The 19,695-nt window shown below is 46.3% G+C and overlaps 1 protein-coding gene across 2 annotated transcripts in view; it reads right to left on the minus strand.

Annotated features, from left to right (window-relative positions):
• UBN2 (ubinuclein 2) overlaps positions 1-19,454 on the minus strand; it is a 109,568-nt gene extending 90,114 nt beyond the window's left edge. The window contains exons 1-5 of one of the 2 annotated variants that reach the window (XM_044301360.1): positions 18,844-19,454; positions 12,389-12,481; positions 7,711-7,812; positions 6,274-6,411; positions 4,710-4,819 (exon numbers count right to left, since the gene is read on the minus strand). In XM_044301360.1, coding sequence (XP_044157295.1) covers positions 4,710-4,819; positions 6,274-6,411; positions 7,711-7,812; positions 12,389-12,481; positions 18,844-19,251 — 851 coding nt within the window. In that variant the 5' untranslated portion in view covers positions 19,252-19,454. The remainder of the gene's footprint in view (positions 1-4,709; positions 4,820-6,273; positions 6,412-7,710; positions 7,813-12,388; positions 12,482-18,843) is intronic. The other variant, XM_044301361.1, reaches the window with a different exon arrangement.
• Positions 19,455-19,695: the final 241 nt, after the last annotated feature.

Genomic DNA, 19,695 nt, shown 5'->3' on the forward strand with positions numbered 1-19,695 from the left:
ACACCCCTCAAGGTATTCAAAACTGGGTTTACAAACTTTGTTAACCCTTTAGGTGTTCCACAAGAGTTAATGGCAGATGGAGAAACAATTTTGAAATTTCTATTTTTTGGAAAATTTTCCAATATAATCAGTTTTTTCCAGGAGTAAAACAAGGGTTAACTGCCAAACAACACTCAAAATGGGTTGCCCTGATTCTGTAGTTTGCAGAAACACCCCATATGTGGTGGTAAACTACTATTTGGCTAAACGGCAGGACATAGAAGAAGGGGAACGTCATATGGTTTTTGGAAGGCAGATTTTGCTGGACTGGTTTATTTACACCATGTACCCTTTCAAGCCCCCTGATGCCCCCCTAGAGTAGAAACTCCATAAAAGTGACCCCCATCTAGGAAACTACGGGATAAGGTGGTTGTTGTTTTGGGACTATTTTTGGGGTAAATTAGATTTTTGGTTGCTCTATATTACTCTTTTTTGAGGCAATGTAACAAAAAAATTAAATTCTAAAATTGTTTCTACATTCGCTATTTAGTTTTGTGGAACACCTAAAGGGTTAACATAGTTTGTAAAGTAACTTTTGAATACCTTGAGGGGTGTAGTTTCTTAGATGGGGTCACTTTTTTGGAGTTTCTAGTCTAGGCTACATCAGGGGGGGCTTCTAATGGGACATGGTGTAAAAAAAAAACTGTCCATCAAAATCTGCCTTCCAGAAACCGTATGGAGTTCCCTTCGTTCTATGCCCTGCCGTGCGGCTATATAGCCATTTACGACCACATATGGGGTGTTTCTGCAAACTACAGAATTGGGGCAATAAATGTTTAGTTTTGTTTGGCTGTTAACCCTTGCTTTATTACCGGCAAAATGGATTTAAATTTAAATTTTGCCCAAAAATAGGTGTTTTGGCACCGTTTTTATTTTATATTTTTAACACCGTTCATCCGAGGCGTTTGGTAAAAAGTTATTTTTATAGCGACGACTTTTACGCACGCGACGATGCCCAATATGTATGGCTCTCAGACTTTGGAGACACTAAGCAGGCATCCTAAAACTGTGGCCCTCCAGATGTTGTAAAACTACAATTCCCACCATGCCCTGATGATGGCTGTAGGTTGTCTGGGCATGCTGGGAGTTATGGTTTTACAACATCTGGAGGGCCGCAGTTTGAGGATGCCTGCACTAAAACTAATATTTTTTGGGGAAAGAAAAATTGTTTTCGTGTCTCCAAAGTCTGAGAGCCATAGTGTTTTATGTTCTCTAGTGGACTGTTGGGGATTATAAAAATTTAGTACTCCATGGAAGTGTGATACTCCCTGAAGCAATCGATAATGCAGAGGCCCGGATGATCGGGGCACGTGTCACATTGAGTGGTGGTGTCCTTCCGTATCCCCCTCTTGTGACACACACTGCACTTTTTTTGGGTTCGTCCCTTCTTTCCAGTATGGGGGACCACACCTGGAAAGTGTTGGCCAGGGACGATCCGGGCGCCTCCAGTTCCCGAGGTACTCCGGCCTGCTCTTTCCCGGTCCGAAAAGATCAGGTCCTTGAGGACTGCCTCATAGAATTGGAGGAATGTCCCTGTGCTGCCAGCGCTTCGGGATAGTACAAAAGAGTTGTACATGGCAACCTGCACCAAGTAGACCGCAACTTTTTTGTACCATGCCCGGGTTTTGCGCATGGCGTTATATGGCGTGAGGACTTGATCAGAGAGATCAACTCCTCCCATATACCGATTGTAGTCGACGATACAATCGGGCTTGAGGACCGTTGCCGCGGTACCTCGCACAGGGACTGGGGTGGTGCTGTTACCGTGGATTGTGGACAGCATAAGGACATCCCTCTTGTCCTTATACCTGACCAGCAACAGGTTTCCACTGGTAAGTGCACGGGTCTCACCCCTGGGGATAGGTACCTGGAGGGGGTAGGCAGGGAGGCCGCGTTGATTTTTCCGCACGGTCCCACAAGCGAACGTGGATCTGGCGGCAAGGGACCTGAACAAGGGAATGCTGGTATAAAAGTTATCCACGTACAAGTGGTAACCACTATCCAGCAGTGGGTACATAAGGTCCCACACGAGTTTCCCGCTAACACCCAGAGTGGGGGGACATTCTGGGGGTTGAATACGGGAATCTCGCCCCTCGTACACACGAAATTTGTAAGTGTACCCTGAGGTACTCTCACAAATTTTGTATAGCTTCACGCCATACCTCGCCCGCTTTGTGGGAATGTATTGGCGGAAACTGAGTCTCCCCTTGAACGCAACGAGAGACTCATCAACCGCGACCTCCCTTCCAGGTACGTAGGCCTGCTGAAATGTGGCCCCAAAGTGATCGATGACCGGCCGTATCTTATACAGCCGGTCATAGGCAGGATCACCTCGGGGTGGACATGCTGCATTATCGGAATAATGCAGACATTTCCGGATGGCCTCAAACCGGTGACGTATCATGACCATACTGTACAGTGGGGTCTGGTACAGGACGTCCCCACTCCAGTATTGCCTGACACTGGGTTTTTGGACTAGACCCATATGCAGCACGAGGCCCCAAAATGTCCTCATCTCGGCTGCACTGACCGGCGTCCAGCCACCGGGTCTAGCCAAAACTGAGCCTGGGTTTTGAGCGACGAACTGTTGGGCGTACAGATTCGTCTGCTCCACCATCAAATTCACCAGTGGGTTACTGAAAAAAAAACTAAAAAAGTCTATTTCAGTAAACCCCACTGTGGGAATCTGGATTCCAGGATTGCCAGCGAAATCCGGAATCTCAGGCTCAAAGTCCACTGGGGGACACCAGCTAAGTTCATCGGCAGGGGGCTCCGGTGAACTTATTTGGTGGGCCGGGAAACCAGTACGAACCCCAGGGCGGCTCGTACTAGGGTGGGCCACAGGATCCCTAGCATGTGTGGCCCCTGGCTCCGCCTGGCGGCGTCTCCGCTGCCTTGGTGGCTCATCGTCATCCGATGATGATGAGGAGGATGCGGATGACAAAAGGAACGTGGGGTCATCCTCATCCTCACTGGGGCTCTCAGAGTCGGAGGCAATCTGGGCATATGCCTCCTCGGCCGAGAACACCCGGCGGGCCATGGGTGTGTGTGTGTGCGTGTGTATGTGCGTGTGTATGTGCGTGCGTGTAAACCTTTATTCTATGTGCGTGTGTGTGGGGGCACGGGTGTTCACGTACTAAAAAGTCCAGGCAAAAAAAATGGGCAAGTGTTAGGGAAAAAAAAAAATAAAAAAAAAAGTTCAAACTTGCTGATCAGCGGTCGGTGGGGTGGTGGGGCGGGCGATGCGCTAACAGTGGACGGACGCTAAAAAGTGCCGGCCAGTCAGCGCACGCAGAAAAAAAAAAAAAGTGGTGGTGGGGGAAGGGTCTGGTGGTGGGGGGAGGGGGTTGGTGGTGGGGGGGATGCGGGGGGGGGGGGCAAGTGGCAGGGGGGGTCTGGGGTCTGAAAGTTGAAACAAAAAAGTTTGGAATAAATGTGTTTTTTTTTTTTTTTTTTTCTAACTTTTCCCTTCTATCCCTGCCTAAAGGTGCCTCTCCCTCACTGACCCTAACCTACCTGGGTGGCGATGGGTGCAGGAGGGTGATGGATGCCGATTTAGGGGGACACAGGAGCTGGTGCTGGACGATGCTGCACGGTCAGGGTGCTGGACAGGAAGAGGAGGGGAGAGAGGAGCGCAGGAAGTTTGAATCTCGCGCCTCTCTCCCCTGCACCAATCAGCACCCTGGACAGCGGCGTTCAGCACCAGGGCCAGCACCGCCTCCTCAAATCCTCGGACTGCGATTGGTGGTGTAAAATTACGCCACCGATCGCAGTCTTTTTCCGGTTCATCGGGTCACAGGACACCCGAATGGACCGGAAACGCAGAAAACCGCAGGTCTGAATTGACCTGCGGTTTTCTGCGATCGCCGATACGGGGGGTCCAATGACCCCCCCCTGCGTTGTTACGGGATGCCGGCTGAATGATTTCAGCCGAAATCCCGTTTCGATTAACCCCCGCGGCGCCGGAATTCAGATTTTAAGTCAGGACGTACCGGTACGTCCTCGGTCCTTAAGGACTCGGGAAATAGGGCGTACCGGTACGTCCTCGGTCCTTAAGGGGTTAAAAAGTGGGTTTTTGCTTCTAAAACTTGTAACATCCCCAAAAAATAAAATGTAATTCTCAAAATGATCCAAACATTAAGTAGACATATGGGGAATGTAAAGTAATAACTATTTTTGTAGGTATTACTATGTATTATAGAAGTAGAGAAATTGAAACTTGGAAATTTGCAAATTTTTCTAAATTTTTTGCAAATTTGGTATTTTTTATAAATAAAAATTAATGATTATTTTTTTTACTCCATTTTACCAGTGTCATGACAAAAAAAAAATATAAAAAAGAAAAAAAAAAACACCATCTCAGAATGGCCTGGATAAGAAAGTGTTTTAAAAGTTATAACCACAAAGTGACAATGGTCAGGTTTAAGGTGAAAATGAGCCTGTATGACAACATCCTGTATGACAAATGACTGTCTGTATGACAACATCTTCCTTCTGTCTTCACTGCAACAAATTTACTATTAGGAAAGAAATCATTTGTCAAACACGACAAGTGATCATAATGTGCTCCTCAACATTCAGGAGCATAGACAAAAGCCAACCAGGCCAAATATCCCCTTGCACTTGCTCTTTAAAGTACAAAGATAAGGAAAACAGTTGTCCCGTTGTACCCCATTGATTTGGCGACTTTCAGTTTTCTTGACTGTTTTTCCTTCTCTCCTGGGTCTTCCTTCCGTTTACGTTTCTTAAGTGACCGATCATCATCTTTCAACTTCGATACCTAAAGAGAACAAAACTGATTAAAAAAATGCCAGATGCCTATTACAGGAACTCATTGTGCATTTGCGCGTACTGGAAGTCTGAGGTCCTCCATCCTTAATGGGGATGGCCACTTTTTAAATTTTTTCCTCGACCCTGGTCAAACATGCAAAGGGAACCACACTTACCTGCTAGCATTGTTTGGTCCTGGCTCCTTCGATACCTGGCCTCGGCTGGTTCACTCTGGTCCCCTGCTGTCAACATACGCTTTGATGCCGCTGTAGCTAATGACTGGCACAGCAGTGACCTGCCCACCTAGTGTCACACAACCAACTGACATGATGCAAGTGGTCAAGCCTGCAGTAGCATCAAAGCAGATGTCAACTGCAGGGGACAAGAGCAAGGCAGCAAAGGCTGGGAAGCGAAGGAGGCTGGACCCAGTGGCAGGAAGAAGGCAAGTATGCTTTCGTTTGCAGGTCTAGCCAGGATGATTTGGGTATGCCCCAAAAAACATAGGCTGTCAATATGAAAATTGTGGACAACTCCTTTAGGCTACTTTCACACTAGCGTTAATATTTTCCGCTTCCATTTTGTCCCCATTCATCGTAAACGTAACTGAACAGAACGCTCCAAAATGCATTTCGTTCTCATAACAGAGAGCAAACCGCAGCATGCTGCAGTTTGCTTTCCATCCTGGGATGCGGACCAAAACGGATACGTTATGACCCACAATATAAGTCAATGGGAACGGATCCATTTTCTCTGACACTAGAAAACTGATCCGTCCCCCATTTACTTTCAATGGGGTTCATGATGGATCCGTCTTGGGTACGTTAAAGATAATGCAACCGGATCTGTTCATAACGGAACCTTGCCGGATACAGCAAAAGCGCTAGTGTGAAAGTAGCCTTAATGAAGCACATTTTTTTCCCCGAAACTTGTACATCTTTCATTTAAAAGGGTTGTCTCATCATGGACAAAGGGGGCAGATCGCTAGGATATGCCCCCATTGTCTTATAGGTGAGGGTCCCACCGCTGAAGGGCGCACTGCACATGCGCAGCCATCCTTTATTCATTTTCTATTGGTTCGACTAAAATAGCTGAGCGCTGGTTCGGCTATTTCCGTCGGCCCCATAGAAATGAATGGGAGCGGGGGCCGCGCATGCGCAGTACGCTCCCATTCACTTCTATGGGGAGCCGGCTATTTTCGTAGAAAATAAATGGAGGGCGGCTGCGCATGCGCCCTCCTTAACTTGCTGGGCCCCGTTCTCGATATAGGTGGGGGTCCCGCACCTATAAAACAATGAGAGCATATTCCTAGTGAGGAGACAACCCCTTTAGGCCCCATTCCCAGAACTTGAACATATGGTACTTTTGATCACTTTTATAATACCATGCAACACTTTGCACTGCATTATGCCTGTGAGTATTGAGCATTTATTGTACTGCACAGATAGGGGTTAACGGCATACTCACTTTCGACGATTTGTGCTTTTTACTTTCAACAAAATCTTCAGCTTCTGAATCTGAAGCTTGGCGAAATTGCAGTGTCCCTGTGTTTATATAAAACCCCCCGTATTTCGTAGTCAATGACGCTGGAACCAACTCATCATACTAACAATGAGGGAAAGAAAAGAACAAAAGAACAATGTTTTTTTTTAATGTTACAATATAAATCATAACAAGACATTTTGTAATCACACTAAACATTTTGGACAAAGAAAGAAATATGGAAAATGAACCAAACATTGGCAAAGTAAAATCCCATTAGGGAGTGTAATTTCAGTTAGGGAAAAGGTTCAATGATTAGGTATAGGTTATAGGCCTGCCGGTACTGATTCTTTCGGTAATCAAGTATTCTATTGATTAATCTAACAATTAATCGGGTACTCAAATAAAAAAAATCTAATTAAAATATAAAAACTCATCAGCCCACCCCATGCCATCTGTACCCTCCATGCCATCTGTACCCCCCACTCCTAGCTGTCAGTGCTCAGGCGCAGCTCCAGTGAAATCAAATACCACCGACACTCGACAGCTCTTCCATCCTCTTCTTCATGCGATGCACTGGGACCCGACATCACAAAGTGTCAGGTCACAGCGCATGCTTAAGTGCACTACACAGTGCAGCACAGTGCCAGCTGGCGGGAGACCACATAGTGGTGAGTAATCGCAAGCGCTTCGCTCACGCTCCATGGTCACATGATACAAATGTACCCTCGATGCAAAAAGATTTGCAGAGGATTTCTTATGTATGTTACTCAACTGATTCGAGTAATCATTTCAGCCCTAAAGATAGATATTAGACATACATTTTTACTAAAAAAATTACACACACACACACACACACACTGTACAGTAGCAGTATACGTTTCCTCAGCATTGCTGGGCGAATGGGAGATTATGTAAGTTTGCCACGTCCGCTGGGAGCTTCCCTGATGCACATGCCAAAAGTGGCAAAAAAAATAGGAGACATATTCCCTGGACAACTACCTCATCCTTAAGGTGGTCATACACATGAAATTAAAGTCGGCCGGAATGGCTGATTTTGGCCATTACACAAACTATTTGAAAAACTAGAGTGAACAAGCATTCGCTAACGATGACGGCAGACAACAAATTGTGATCTGCCGTGCTGAAAAACTTTGGCTGTTCATCGGCCAAAACGTAATGTTGATGGCATTGGCATGATTGGCTGAATTCAGCCGACCACTTGTTTTCTAAAACAACTTACTCTGTTCAGGCAGCTTAGTTGGTGGGATCATTCATACAAATGATGCCATGGATGACTGATCGGTCGCAATGTGGCCGATCATTATCTCAAATGTATGGCCAGCTTTAGGGGGTGTTAACCTGCAACAAGGTTAAATTGTTTTTGTAGTACACACTTTAGAATTGAGAAAGTATACTTACTGCCTCAGAGTTATCAATAAAGGGATCTGTCTCATCATAGCCATAACCTATATCAATAAGATCCTGCATACGATCCTTCCGATGGCGGTGACTTTTTACGCCCTGCAAAGATTTAAAATATAAAATTGGAATTTCTAATTGTAAGTTCTTTAAGAATTCAGCTGAAGAGTGGGCAGGCACTAACTACTATGTTGCTCTCTCACACTTGGGCGCTCTGAACCAAAGTAAGAGCAAGCATGCCAGGTAGAGCCTGCTTACTTAAAGGGGTTATCCCATGACTAATGTAAATAATGAAAATCAGACATCATATAGTACATCATGACAATCTCTAACAAAGCTAGAACCAGCCCTGTACCTCACATGGATCCAGATCTCCCCATTCATTGCTCTACTAGATTTATATCAAGCTCTCAACTCAAGGGGAGTGTCTTTTCTGCTGCTGCTAAGGGGCGTTTCTCAGCTCTTCCTATCACAGCTCAGGAGGCATTTGAAGGATGAAACTGAGCATGTGCGGCCTTCTCAGTGAGCAGGACAAAGTAATAAGAAAAAACAGCAGGTGGCGCTATACAGATACATTTTATTGAATAATACAGTGGCTATGCTAAATCAGCTGTGTGAAGAGGCCTAGCACTGTATCCTCTTCACTGTTTAACTGAACGCTGTCTAACTTCTAGTGGAAGTGTAATTACAACTGCTCAGCTCCTTCAAGACAACGGGACAAGCAGTTGTAATTAAACCGCACTGCCATTAAAACGTTACAAGTAAGATCGTGTGCAGTTAGACGTCAAGCACACGACCATATTTTGTATCCTTGTCCAATACACTCATTTCTGTGCTGTCTGCATCCATGTGTCCGTTCCTTAAAAAGATAGAACATTCTTGGCCACAAAATCCTCACCACAGACCCATTGAAGTAAAAAAAAAAAAAAAAAAAAAAACAACAGATGTCAGTGTTTTGTGGACAAAAATGGAGCATGAGGCCATAAACAGTGAAGAGGACACAGCCTCCTTAAACATCGGAAGGACCCTGTCTTGTTGGGTACTTAAACAGGTTGTCTGGGTTCGGAGCTGAACCCGGACATACCCATATTTTCACCCATGCAGCCAGCCTGATGTTAGCATCGCAGCATCTCGTACTCTGATGCGCTCCCTTGCCCTGTGCTAGATCGCAGGGCAGGGCTCTTTTGTTTAAAATAACACACTGCCGGGTGGAGGCTTCCGTCTGGCAGTGTGTTCGGTGACGTCACTGGCTCTGATGGGCGTGCTATAGCGCTGCCCTAGTCATTTTACTGACTAGGGCAGCGCTAAAGCCCGCCCATCAGTGCTAGAGACATCACCAGGGTTCCTGGCAGCCCCATGGACAGCCCGGTTCGTCACTGGAACTCCTTAAAATGCCTCTGCCCTGTGAGATTTAGTGCAGGGCAAAGGAGAGCATCATGAACTGCTCCGATGCTAAAGTCAGGGGGGCTGCCTGGGTGAAAATGGAGGTATGTCCAGGTTCAGCTCTGAACCTGGACAACCCCTTTAAAAAAAAGAGGACCTTTCATGTGTCCAGACATTATCAAATATGTAGTGGGTTGTGTAGGGCATAGTAAAGCGATGTAAGATCGCTTACTAGTTTATCTGTGCACCGCTTCCTGCATGGTATGTAAATTATCATCATCGGTACTGGGAGGAGGAGACGGCCCTGTTTCTCAATAAGCGTCTACTTCTCTCTGGCTTTAAACCTGTCCAATCGCAGCAGAGAGCAGGTTAGCTTTTTTTCTCTCTGGTTGTGACGCTCTCCGCTGTGATTGGACAGGTCACAGCCAGAGAGAAGGAGATGCCCATTGAGAAACAGGGCCGTCTCCTCCACCCTGTACCAAAGATATAAAATTTACATAACAGAAGGGAAAAGAAAAAGCGGGCACAGCGGACAAACGAAGCCGCGCACAGATAAACTAGTAAGCAATCTTACATCCCTTCACTATGCCCTACACAACCCACTACTTATTTGATCATGTCTGGACCCATGAAAGGTCCTCTTTAAAGGGTTTTTGTCACTTTAGCAAATGGCATTTATCATGTAGAGAAAGTTAATACAAGGCATTTACTAATGTATTGTTATTATCCATTTTGCTTCCTTTGGTGGCTGGATTCATTTTTCCATCGCATTATGCACGTATGATGTGATGGAAAAATGAATCCAGCCAGCAAAGGAAGCAATATGTATAATAATACATTAGTAAGTAACTTCTACTAACTTTCTTTATATGATAAATGCCACTTGCTGAAGTGACAACCCCTTTAAGGCAGTTTTTTTCCTTTTTTCATCTCTGCATTGCAAAAGCCATAACTTTTTTTATTTTACCGTCAAGTCATATTAGGGCTTGTTGTTTGTGGGCAAATTTGAATTTTTAATGTCACCATTTTGAGGTACCTTTACTGCATTGTATAACTTTATTTTTACAGCGTTCATTGTGCAGAAAAATTACGTTAACTTTTTCCACAGGTCGGTACAATTATGGAGATACCAAATTAGGGCAGCACTGTGGCTGAGTGGTTAGCACCGGGGTCCTAGATTTGAATCCGACCATGGACAACATCTGCATGGAGTCTGTATGTTCTCCCGGTGTTTGTGTGGGTTTCCTCCGGGTGCTCCGGTTTCATCCCACACTCCAAAGACATACTGATAGGGAGCTTAAATTGTGAGTCCCACTGGGGACCATGTGATGCTAATGCCTGTAAAGCGCAGTGGAATATAGTAGTGCTATATAAATACATAAAATAAAACAATACCGTAAATAATGTTTTATGCTGTGCTACTATCAGAAAATGAAGAACTTCTAAAAAAAAAATATGAACTATGTAAACTAAACTATATTCTGACATCCATAACTTTTACTTTTCTGCCAAAAGAGCAAAATGTTTGCAGGGCGAGTCAGCTTTTAAGAATATCAATTTGGGATACCATAGGATCATTTATTTTTATTTTGGGGGGGGGGGGGGGGCTTTCACTGTGCTGGTTAAATAATTTTAAAGAATCGATCATTCATTACAGAATGCAGCAACGCCAATTATGATATATTATCTTTTGATTTTTGCTCTCTATTTTTTTTTAGTTTTTTTGGGAGTAATATTGATGGCCTATCCTCATGATAAGTCATCTATATCAGATCAGTGGTGGATCCAACCACAGAACCACCACCAACCAGCTGTCTGAAGAGGCTGTTGCCCACTGTGGCCTCCTCCTAGTCCAATAAGGTAACACTGGCTATGTGTAGCTCAGACGCATTGAAGAAAATAGGCCATGGCCTCAATACCAAGAACTGCCACTATGCAACCCATTGAGCTTGGTATGCTGAGGAGCTCTGCAACCCTTTCACACAGCTGATCAGCAAAGGGTGCCTATCCTTAGGACAGGTCATTAATATTATATTCCTGGAAAACCTATTTAAAGGGAACCTGACATCTCCATAATGTCCCTGTCCCCAACCGCTCGCAGTAACTTAAAGTTCAAATCACCTGGTCTTCAATGCTGTATTTTGTTCTGTCATCTGATGGCCAACTTTGCAAAGGAGGAAGCTGGAAGTCAAGGGGGCAGTAGCCTTCACGCCTCGAGTCAAGCTTGCCACATCTCCTTCCTGTCCCCTGCAATCTTGGTCGACAGCTATTTTCCTTTCTACAGGCCAGATGCGCCCGATATCTCGCTCTTTCGCTCTATTATTTTCGGCGCTTATGCAGTGTGCCAGGCCAACTGTAGTGTACTGGGCTTCCAAAGCTCACTGCACAGGCGCCCAGGAGTGAGCAAGCCTGGGAGATTGCGCAAAAAGCCTCAGAAGCCCAGTACACTACAACTAGGTGCACTGGGAACAATGGAGGATGGTGCAAGCGTGAGAAATCAGGTGGTTAAATTGCGAGCACCCACAAGCAATAGAGCAGGCCCAGTTCCTGAGGCTGCACATGACATACTACTGCAACACAGGGCATTAATTACCAGCGCAATGTGACAAAGTAAAAGGCAAACTATTTCTCCACAACATACTAAAATCTAATTGGTGAGCTTAAAAAACTAAATACAAAAGACATTCCCTTTAATATGAAAATGGACATAGGACTACTTCCATGTGGTTTATACACCGAGTTAGGCCTCTTTCACACGAACGACATGGATTAGGTCCGGATGCGTTCAGGAAAACTCGCACCATTTCGCAAGCAAGTTCAGTCAGTTTTGTTTGCGTTTAGTTTTTTCCGCGCGGTTGCAATGCACATTGATGCGTTTTTACACGCGCGTGATAGAAAAATCTCAAGTTTTACAAACAACATCGCCTAGCATCCTCGCGGATGCGATACGTTTTTCACGCAGCTTCACTTCTATGGGGCCAGCAAAAACACAGAATATAGAACATGCTGAGATTTTCAAGCAACGCAGAAGTGATGCGTGAAAAACAACGCTCATGTACACAGACCCATTGAAATGAATGGGTCCAGATTCACTGTGGGCGCAATGTGTTCGCATCACGCATTGCACCCGCGTGGAAAACTCGCTCGTCTGAAAGGGGCCTTACAGTCATTTTTCCATAAAAAATAAAATCAATAAATAAGTGATTTGCATAACAATGGAAAGCAATAACCATCAGTGGATAATCCTTCATTTGCCATTTCCTTTCCCAGTACAGAGAACTAAAAACCTACTTACATATTTAGCTTCAAATTTCTTTGCAATTCTTTCTACTTCAAGCCTTTCACGTTCGTCATCATTAAACGGATCATTGGATGGTGGAGCTTTCTCCTAGAACGTAAAATACAGCAGAACCGATTGTTATGGGATAATGGGTTACTTTTTAGTTATTTTATTCCAAAACATAGAGCTTTGTTTAAGGGGTTTTCTGAGATTTTTATCCAATGATCTATCCCCTGGATGGGTCATCAGTATCTGATCAGCTCAGACCCATTCAAACAATACCACGCACATCCGCTATACAATGTACTGTGCTGTGCTTGGTGAGCTGAGAGAAAGCAGCAGCACTCACAGGAACACCAATGCCTTCTCAAACAGGGTGTCGGACCCCCACCAATCTGATAACCTATCCAGAGGATAGGTCATGCTTAAAAAAATAAATCTCAGAAAACTCTTACTAGAAAAAGGTGTCACTATTAGCACAGTGAAAGAGCATACTGCTGAGCGACACCCACAAGCTGCTTGTTCCATGCGGCCCAGCAGACACAGCACGAGCCTGGCAAATAACACTCCGATTGGCTGCTAGGGGCAGCTAAGCCTGTTTTGCTCTACATCCGTTTTGATAAATCTAATTCTGTGTGTTTTTGGCACCAGTCTATATGACTAGCGAAGGCCTGTGTGGCATCCATCACCCACAGGGTCCCATGATAAAAGCACCATCAGTGCAGTACCTGATGTGGCGATGTCCGTGCCCACGTTGCACAGTCTGCTACTACGGCTCAGTCTACTCCACTGAAAGGGCACGTTGCTATGGTAGCTCCAGCTAGCACCACTGCCCCTTCATTCTGTAGACAGATCTTCTAGTCTGTGCAGCATTGCTACAATATCCTGAACTGTGCCCGCTCCACACCTCCACTAGCCTTCTTCACAGACACAGACCAGCCAGGTACAGAGGCATTAGCCTACCTCCGGCACTCCAGCTCTGGTAAAACTACAACTCCCAAAATGCACATCTGCTGGAGCATGCTGGAAGTTGTAGTTTCACCACAGCTGGAGTTCCGGAGGTTAGCAATCCATGGCATACCTGCACGCGGGTACGGGGTGTCTAGCAGACATTCCACACAAATGCATGTGCATATTTCCGGGTTACTTGCGGATTTTGGTGCAGCTTTCATGCCGTTTTGATGCAGATCTTAAAAGAGTGAAATCTGCACAAAGAACCGACAGGCTGAGGATTTCAAACTCCACAAGGCAAATCAATTACACAAAGAACGCCAAAAAAGCGTTCATGAGATTTGTCTAACTTAATACACTTTGCTGGTACTGTATAGCGCTGCAGTTTTGGAGCGCCCGCAATGTGTGCAGCTAGCCTTGTAGTTTTAAAGCGGATCTCTCAGCTGAACTTGTCCATGCTGGACTCTTAGTTAGGAGTCCAACATTCATGAGGTTGTTCTATTCACAACTTGTCAGTCACCGCCACAAGGGACAGGGGTGGCACTCCCTTCATAACTACCAGTCTGCTGTGCTCTTCACATGCTCAGATTAGTCAAATGCACAAATTTCGGGGCGTTTTGGAAACAGGGCATAAGGAGGAGTAGCTGCGATATGATTTTGCCTTACAAAATCTTGGCAACTCCTTAAGGAAACATACTGTTAGGTTGGGTTCACATATGTGTTGTATACTCCATTATAACAAAATAATGGAATTTAAGGATGGGATGTAAAACAGAACCCTTAAGAGACATTCCATTTTAATCCATCCTAATGGAGTTCTATGGGCACAAATAACCGTTCCATCTTGTTCGGTTGTGCAAGATGGAAAAAATCCAGTCTACAGGCCTTTCTCCATCTTACATAACGGAACCGTTATTTGTGCCCATAGAACTATATTAGGATGGATCAAAACTGAATGTCTCTTAAAGGGAACCTGTCATGTGGATATTTGATTATAATCTAACTAATTATATACAATCATTAACTACTAAAAAGTACCTTAGATGTATTCACTTACTGGTGTGACAGATGGTTACCTCATAATATACACACAAAGATGCCGCATGTTAATGAGCCAATATGAGTCCAGTGGGTTGTTTTTTTCATTCAGAGCTACAGCCACTCCCCTACACACCTGCTGCTGATTCATATGGAAAATGACTGTCATTCAGCAGCAGGTGGGCGGGGAGAGTCAGGAGCTCATGAATATTCAGGACTCATCATTATGAGCTGGAGCTTTTCAATACAAGATGTTGGCAGATAGACTGGGTCAATTAAACAAAGTGACCCAGCATTTTGCTAAGAGAATCAGTCACTTATTTATGTTGCCCTTAGTTAGGACACCATAAAACTGGTGACAGGTTCCCTTTAAGGGTTCTGTTTTACATTCCATCCATAAAGGGGTTTTATCACTTCAGCAAATAGCATTTATCATGTAGAGAAAGTTAATACAAGGCACTTACTAATGCATTATCATCCATATTGCTTAATTTGCTGGCTGGATTAATTTTTCCATCACATCATACACTGCTCGTTTCCATGGTTACAGACCACCCTGCAATCCATTAGTGGTGTTCGTGCTTGAACACTCCGGTGACCAGGACTGCGAGAGTGCTCATAGGCCGGCACTTTCTCCTATAGTGTGCAAGCACAGCCACTGCTGATGGATTACAGGGTGGTTGTAACCATGGATATGAGCAATGTATAATGTGATGTAAAAATGAATCCAGCCAGCAAAGGAAGCAATATGGACAAAAACAATACATTAGTAAGTGCCTTGTATTATCGCTCTCTACATAATAAATTCAATTGGCTGAAGTGAGACAACCCCTTTAAATTTCATTATAACAGACTGCCATAACGGAATATAAAACCCGTATGTGAACGCATCCTTAAACTATAACGATGACCACTTTATAATAAAGCACCTTAGAAGGAGGAAGAGCTTACAATCCCTTTATTTGGCATAGCCCAACACAACTAGATGACATGGCGTTTGACGAACTATGCTTGACAAAACAATATGGCACTTAAAGGGGTTCTCCAGAATTAAGAAAATGAAAATATTTAAATATTACTTTATTAGAAATATACAGTATTCCCAAATACCTTTCATTAGTTATAGTGGCTTGTTTTGTCTAGGGAGCAATCAGGGGAAATAAAATGGCCGCTGTAAAACCTGTACTGATCACACAGGAGGACAAGTTACTACACATCACTGAGCTGAAGAGCTGCCTCACTCACCTATACTACCTGTCAGGGAATATATTTATAATAAAGCAATATTTAAAAGGCATTATCCAAGATCTATAATGCCCCCTCATATGTCTGGGCCCCTCACACGGATTGTACTTGCCTCGCTCCCCGACACCCGCATCACTTCTGATGCTGGCACAGCCGCTGCATCTCCATGTCGTACAGATGAAAACATCCGGCGACGGTGGTGAATGCTGGTGGTAGCCAATAGCAGGCCGCGATGGGAACGAACCCCCTAGCATCGCAGGTGACGCGGCCGGCTATTCTAATCTGTGTGAGAGGCCCAGGCATATATTTGGGGGGGGGGGGGACCCCTTCAAAGAGGACCTTTTATCGGTCCAAACATTGTGAACTACGTATCATGATCTGTACAGCGGCGCCCAGGAATCTCACTGCACTGACTTATCCCCGGGCGCCGCTCCGTTCTCCTGCTATGCCCTCTGGTATGTTCGGTCACCTGGTTATAGTAGGCGCAGAGCTCACAGCCTAGGAGAGAAAAAAAAACTCCTAGGCTGTGAGCTCTGCGCTGCGATTGGCCAGTGCTACAGCCTGGGAGAGGGAGACGCCCAGGAGAACAAGGGCAGTCTCCTCCTACTATAACCAAGTGACCGAACATACCAGAGAGCATAGCAGGAGAACGGAGCGGCGCCCAGGCATAATAGCAAGTGCAGTGAGATTCCTGGGCGCCGCTGTACAGATCATGATACGTAGTTCACAATGTTCGGACCGATGAAAGGTCCTCTTTAGGTAGCCAAGGATGACAATCAGCTGCAAACACTACACCCCGAATATTTAACACTTTTATATAACAAGTGCATTCACACATGTAATCTCCATTTCAGGTTAGCCTTAGGCCTCCTGCACACGAACGTGTGCGCCCCGTGGTCGTGCTGCATCCCGCAAAATGCGGGCAGCAATGCACGAACACCATCCGTGGGGCAGTCGCAGTGGATCGCGGACCCATTCCCTTTAATGGGTGCGCGATCCGGCCGTTCCACAAAAAGATAGGACATGTTCTATCTCTTTGAGGAACGGAAGTACAGGACGAAACCCCAAGGAAGCACTCTGTAGTGCTCCCGTAGGGTTCCGTTCTGTGTTTCTGTTCCGCATCTCCAGATTTGCAGACCCATTGAAGTGAATGGGTCCGCATCTGTGACGCAGAATGGCCACGGAACGGCGCCCGTGTATTGCGGATCCGCAAATGCAGTCTGCAATACAGCAACAAGAAGCAAACGCTCGTGTGCAGGAGGCCTTATAGGTGGCACGACACTGGAGTAGTGGCACATGTTAGAGAACCTGGCATCATAAAAAGCAGTGCGATCTGCAGGCAGCATGTGAAGGAGCAGGAGAAGATGAGCAGATTGATGTATATTTGTGTGGGGAAAGATGAAGTAAAATGAGTCATTTATACATTTATATACCTGCACCCTTGTGTACAGCTCTCAGCACATGAGGGAGGTGTCACCAGTCATAGCATTCTGTGTGTGTATAGCCAACTCTAATATCTGTACATGGAGTGGGGGTAAGGGCTCTTTCACACTTGCGTTCTTGTCTTCCGGCATAGAGTTCCGTCGTCGGGGCTCTATGCCGGAAGAATCCTGATCAGTTTTATCCTAATGCATTCTGAATGGAGAGAAATCCGTTCAGGATGCATCAGGATGTGTTCAGTTCAGGATCGGAACGTTTTTTGGCCGGAGAAAATACCGCAGCATGCTGCGCTTTTTGCTCCGGCCAAAAATCCTGAACACTTGCCTCAAGGCCTGATCCGGAATTAATGCCCATTGAAAGGCATTAATCTGGGCATGATCCGTCCTTAAGCTAAACGTCATTTCAGCGCATTGCCGGATCCGACATTTAGCTTTTTCCGAATGGTTACCATGGCAGCCAGGACGCTAAAGTCCTGGCAGCCATGGTAAAGTGTAGTGGGGAGCACGGGAGCAGTATACTTACCGTCCATGCGGCTCCCGGGGCGCTCCAGAGTGACGTCAGGGCGCCCCACGCGCATGGATGACGTGATCGCATGGACACGTCATCCATGCGCATGGGGCGCTCTGACGTCATTCTGGAGCGCCCCGGGAGCCGCACGGACGGCAAGTATATTGCTCCCCCACTCCCCGCTCCTACTATAGCAACCAGGACTTTAATAGCGTCCTGGCTGCCATAGTAACACTGAATGCATTTTGAAGATGGATCAGTCTTCAAATGCTTTCAGTTCACTTGCGTTTTTCCAGATCCGGCGTGTAATTCCGGCAGATGGAGTACACGCCGGATCCGGACAACGCAAGTGTGAAAGAGGCCTAAGTCAGAGATCTAAATGTATAAACTAGAAGTCATGCTGACTATTTTCCCTTAGAACTACAAATCAATCTCCCCAGCTCCTCCTGGTATATCACACTGCATTTGGTGGTGGCAGGCTCTCTTTAACCCTTGGTTACAGTCCACACTCGTAATGAAGGTGAGAAGTTGATAGGGACAAAATCTGAAAGGAGCGGGTTGTTATGCGCTGCTGCTCCATTCAATTTTATAGGACTTACGAAGATACCCAGATGCTGGACTTGACTTTCACCCACAGTCCTACAGAGTTGAGTAGAGGCAGTGGACAAGCACAACCACCTGCTGCACTCAAACAGGTTGAATAGGAACCCCGCAGATCAGACACGTGTCCCCTATACTGTGGCTATGGGATAGGTGTTTGATACATATCAGAGAACCCCTATGTTACCTGTCGGTAGGTTTAGGGTCACTTAGGCACCAGCATGTTCTTGTGCAGTTTGGGTTTACATTTCTGCTCACTCTGGGCTTTGGAGTCCAGGAGGAGGTCCTATCAGTGACTGACAGCCATCTCTATATACAGTGTCATAGAGGGAAGGCTGTGAAACACTGATAGGACCACCTCCTGGACTCCAAAGCCCAGAGTGAGCCAGAATGTAAATGAATTAAATACAAGTTTTACTGAATGACGTCCCATAAAAGCATCGGTCTGCTCAGCTCCTCCTGCCGCCATGTCCAATGTGACTGGTTCCCTTTAATGCAGAAACAGCTGGTTTGGATGAGACAATTCAGGAACACTCAGCCCCAGCTGCATAAGGAACTGCTAGGGGCTCAGTGGCCCCAAACCTGCTGACAGTCTCCCACTAGTCATACTCGTTCTCTTATGGACAGGGCACTGGAGAACGCGCAGGACAGGCCGGACCTGCCAAGGGCTACCCCGGTGCCGCCCTCACCTCCTCCTTGGCCACACTGCCGCCTTTCTTCTCGTTCTGCAGCAGCACTCGGTAACTGAACTCCGCACAGCTCTCCTCCGTGGGGTCTGTCAGGGTGAGCTCCAGCCTGATGGTGTTCTCCGCCCTCTGCTTCTCGTCCTCCGCTTTACTGTTGGCCTTGGCAGGACAGGCTCCGGCCTCCCTGACCGTAGTGGAGGAAGTGGCTGCTTCTCGCTGGGGCCGCTGGAGCGAGGTCTGTGGAGAAGGCCTCGGCTGCATACCTGGAAGCGGAGGACGAGCTACCTGGGAGCGCTGAGCGGCCGACGGGGTGGAAGTACTCCGCTGCTGCTCCGCCAGCAAGCTTCCGCCAGTCTCGCGTGGCTTCACGGGTGACAGGCTAACAAACGGCACCCTGCGCGGCTCCGCCATTCTTTACGGATACGGGCGCCTCCTGCGAGACCACCAGGCTAAGGGCCTGTAGACCGTCTTGCTTATTCCTTTACTTCAACCCCGTGTAGCCGGAGCACTGGTGACGGCAAAACTCCTATGTCCTGCTAGCCGCCACCAGCTCCATTACATTAACTATCCTGTGCGCCACCGCCATCTTGGACCCCACATAAATAATAATAGGGCCGCTTTCTGACACGCATGCGCTCAGAGGTCGCCGTGTATGGGCGTGAGTAAGACGTCATCACGCAGCTCAGGCTCCTCGTTTTGCATTTGTTTGGACGTGGTGACGAAAGGTTACGGAACTTACGCGGCCGGCTGACGTGGAAAGCGCGTGCGTTGTCAAGACAACCAGGACGCTGCCTTCGTGCAGATAGTGGCTTTAGTAAAAGCTGTCGGACTGTGCTGAGAATTGAGAAATATACA

This window comes from Bufo gargarizans, chromosome 7 (assembly GCF_014858855.1).
Source record: "Bufo gargarizans isolate SCDJY-AF-19 chromosome 7, ASM1485885v1, whole genome shotgun sequence".
Taxonomy (NCBI): Eukaryota; Metazoa; Chordata; class Amphibia; order Anura; family Bufonidae; genus Bufo; species Bufo gargarizans.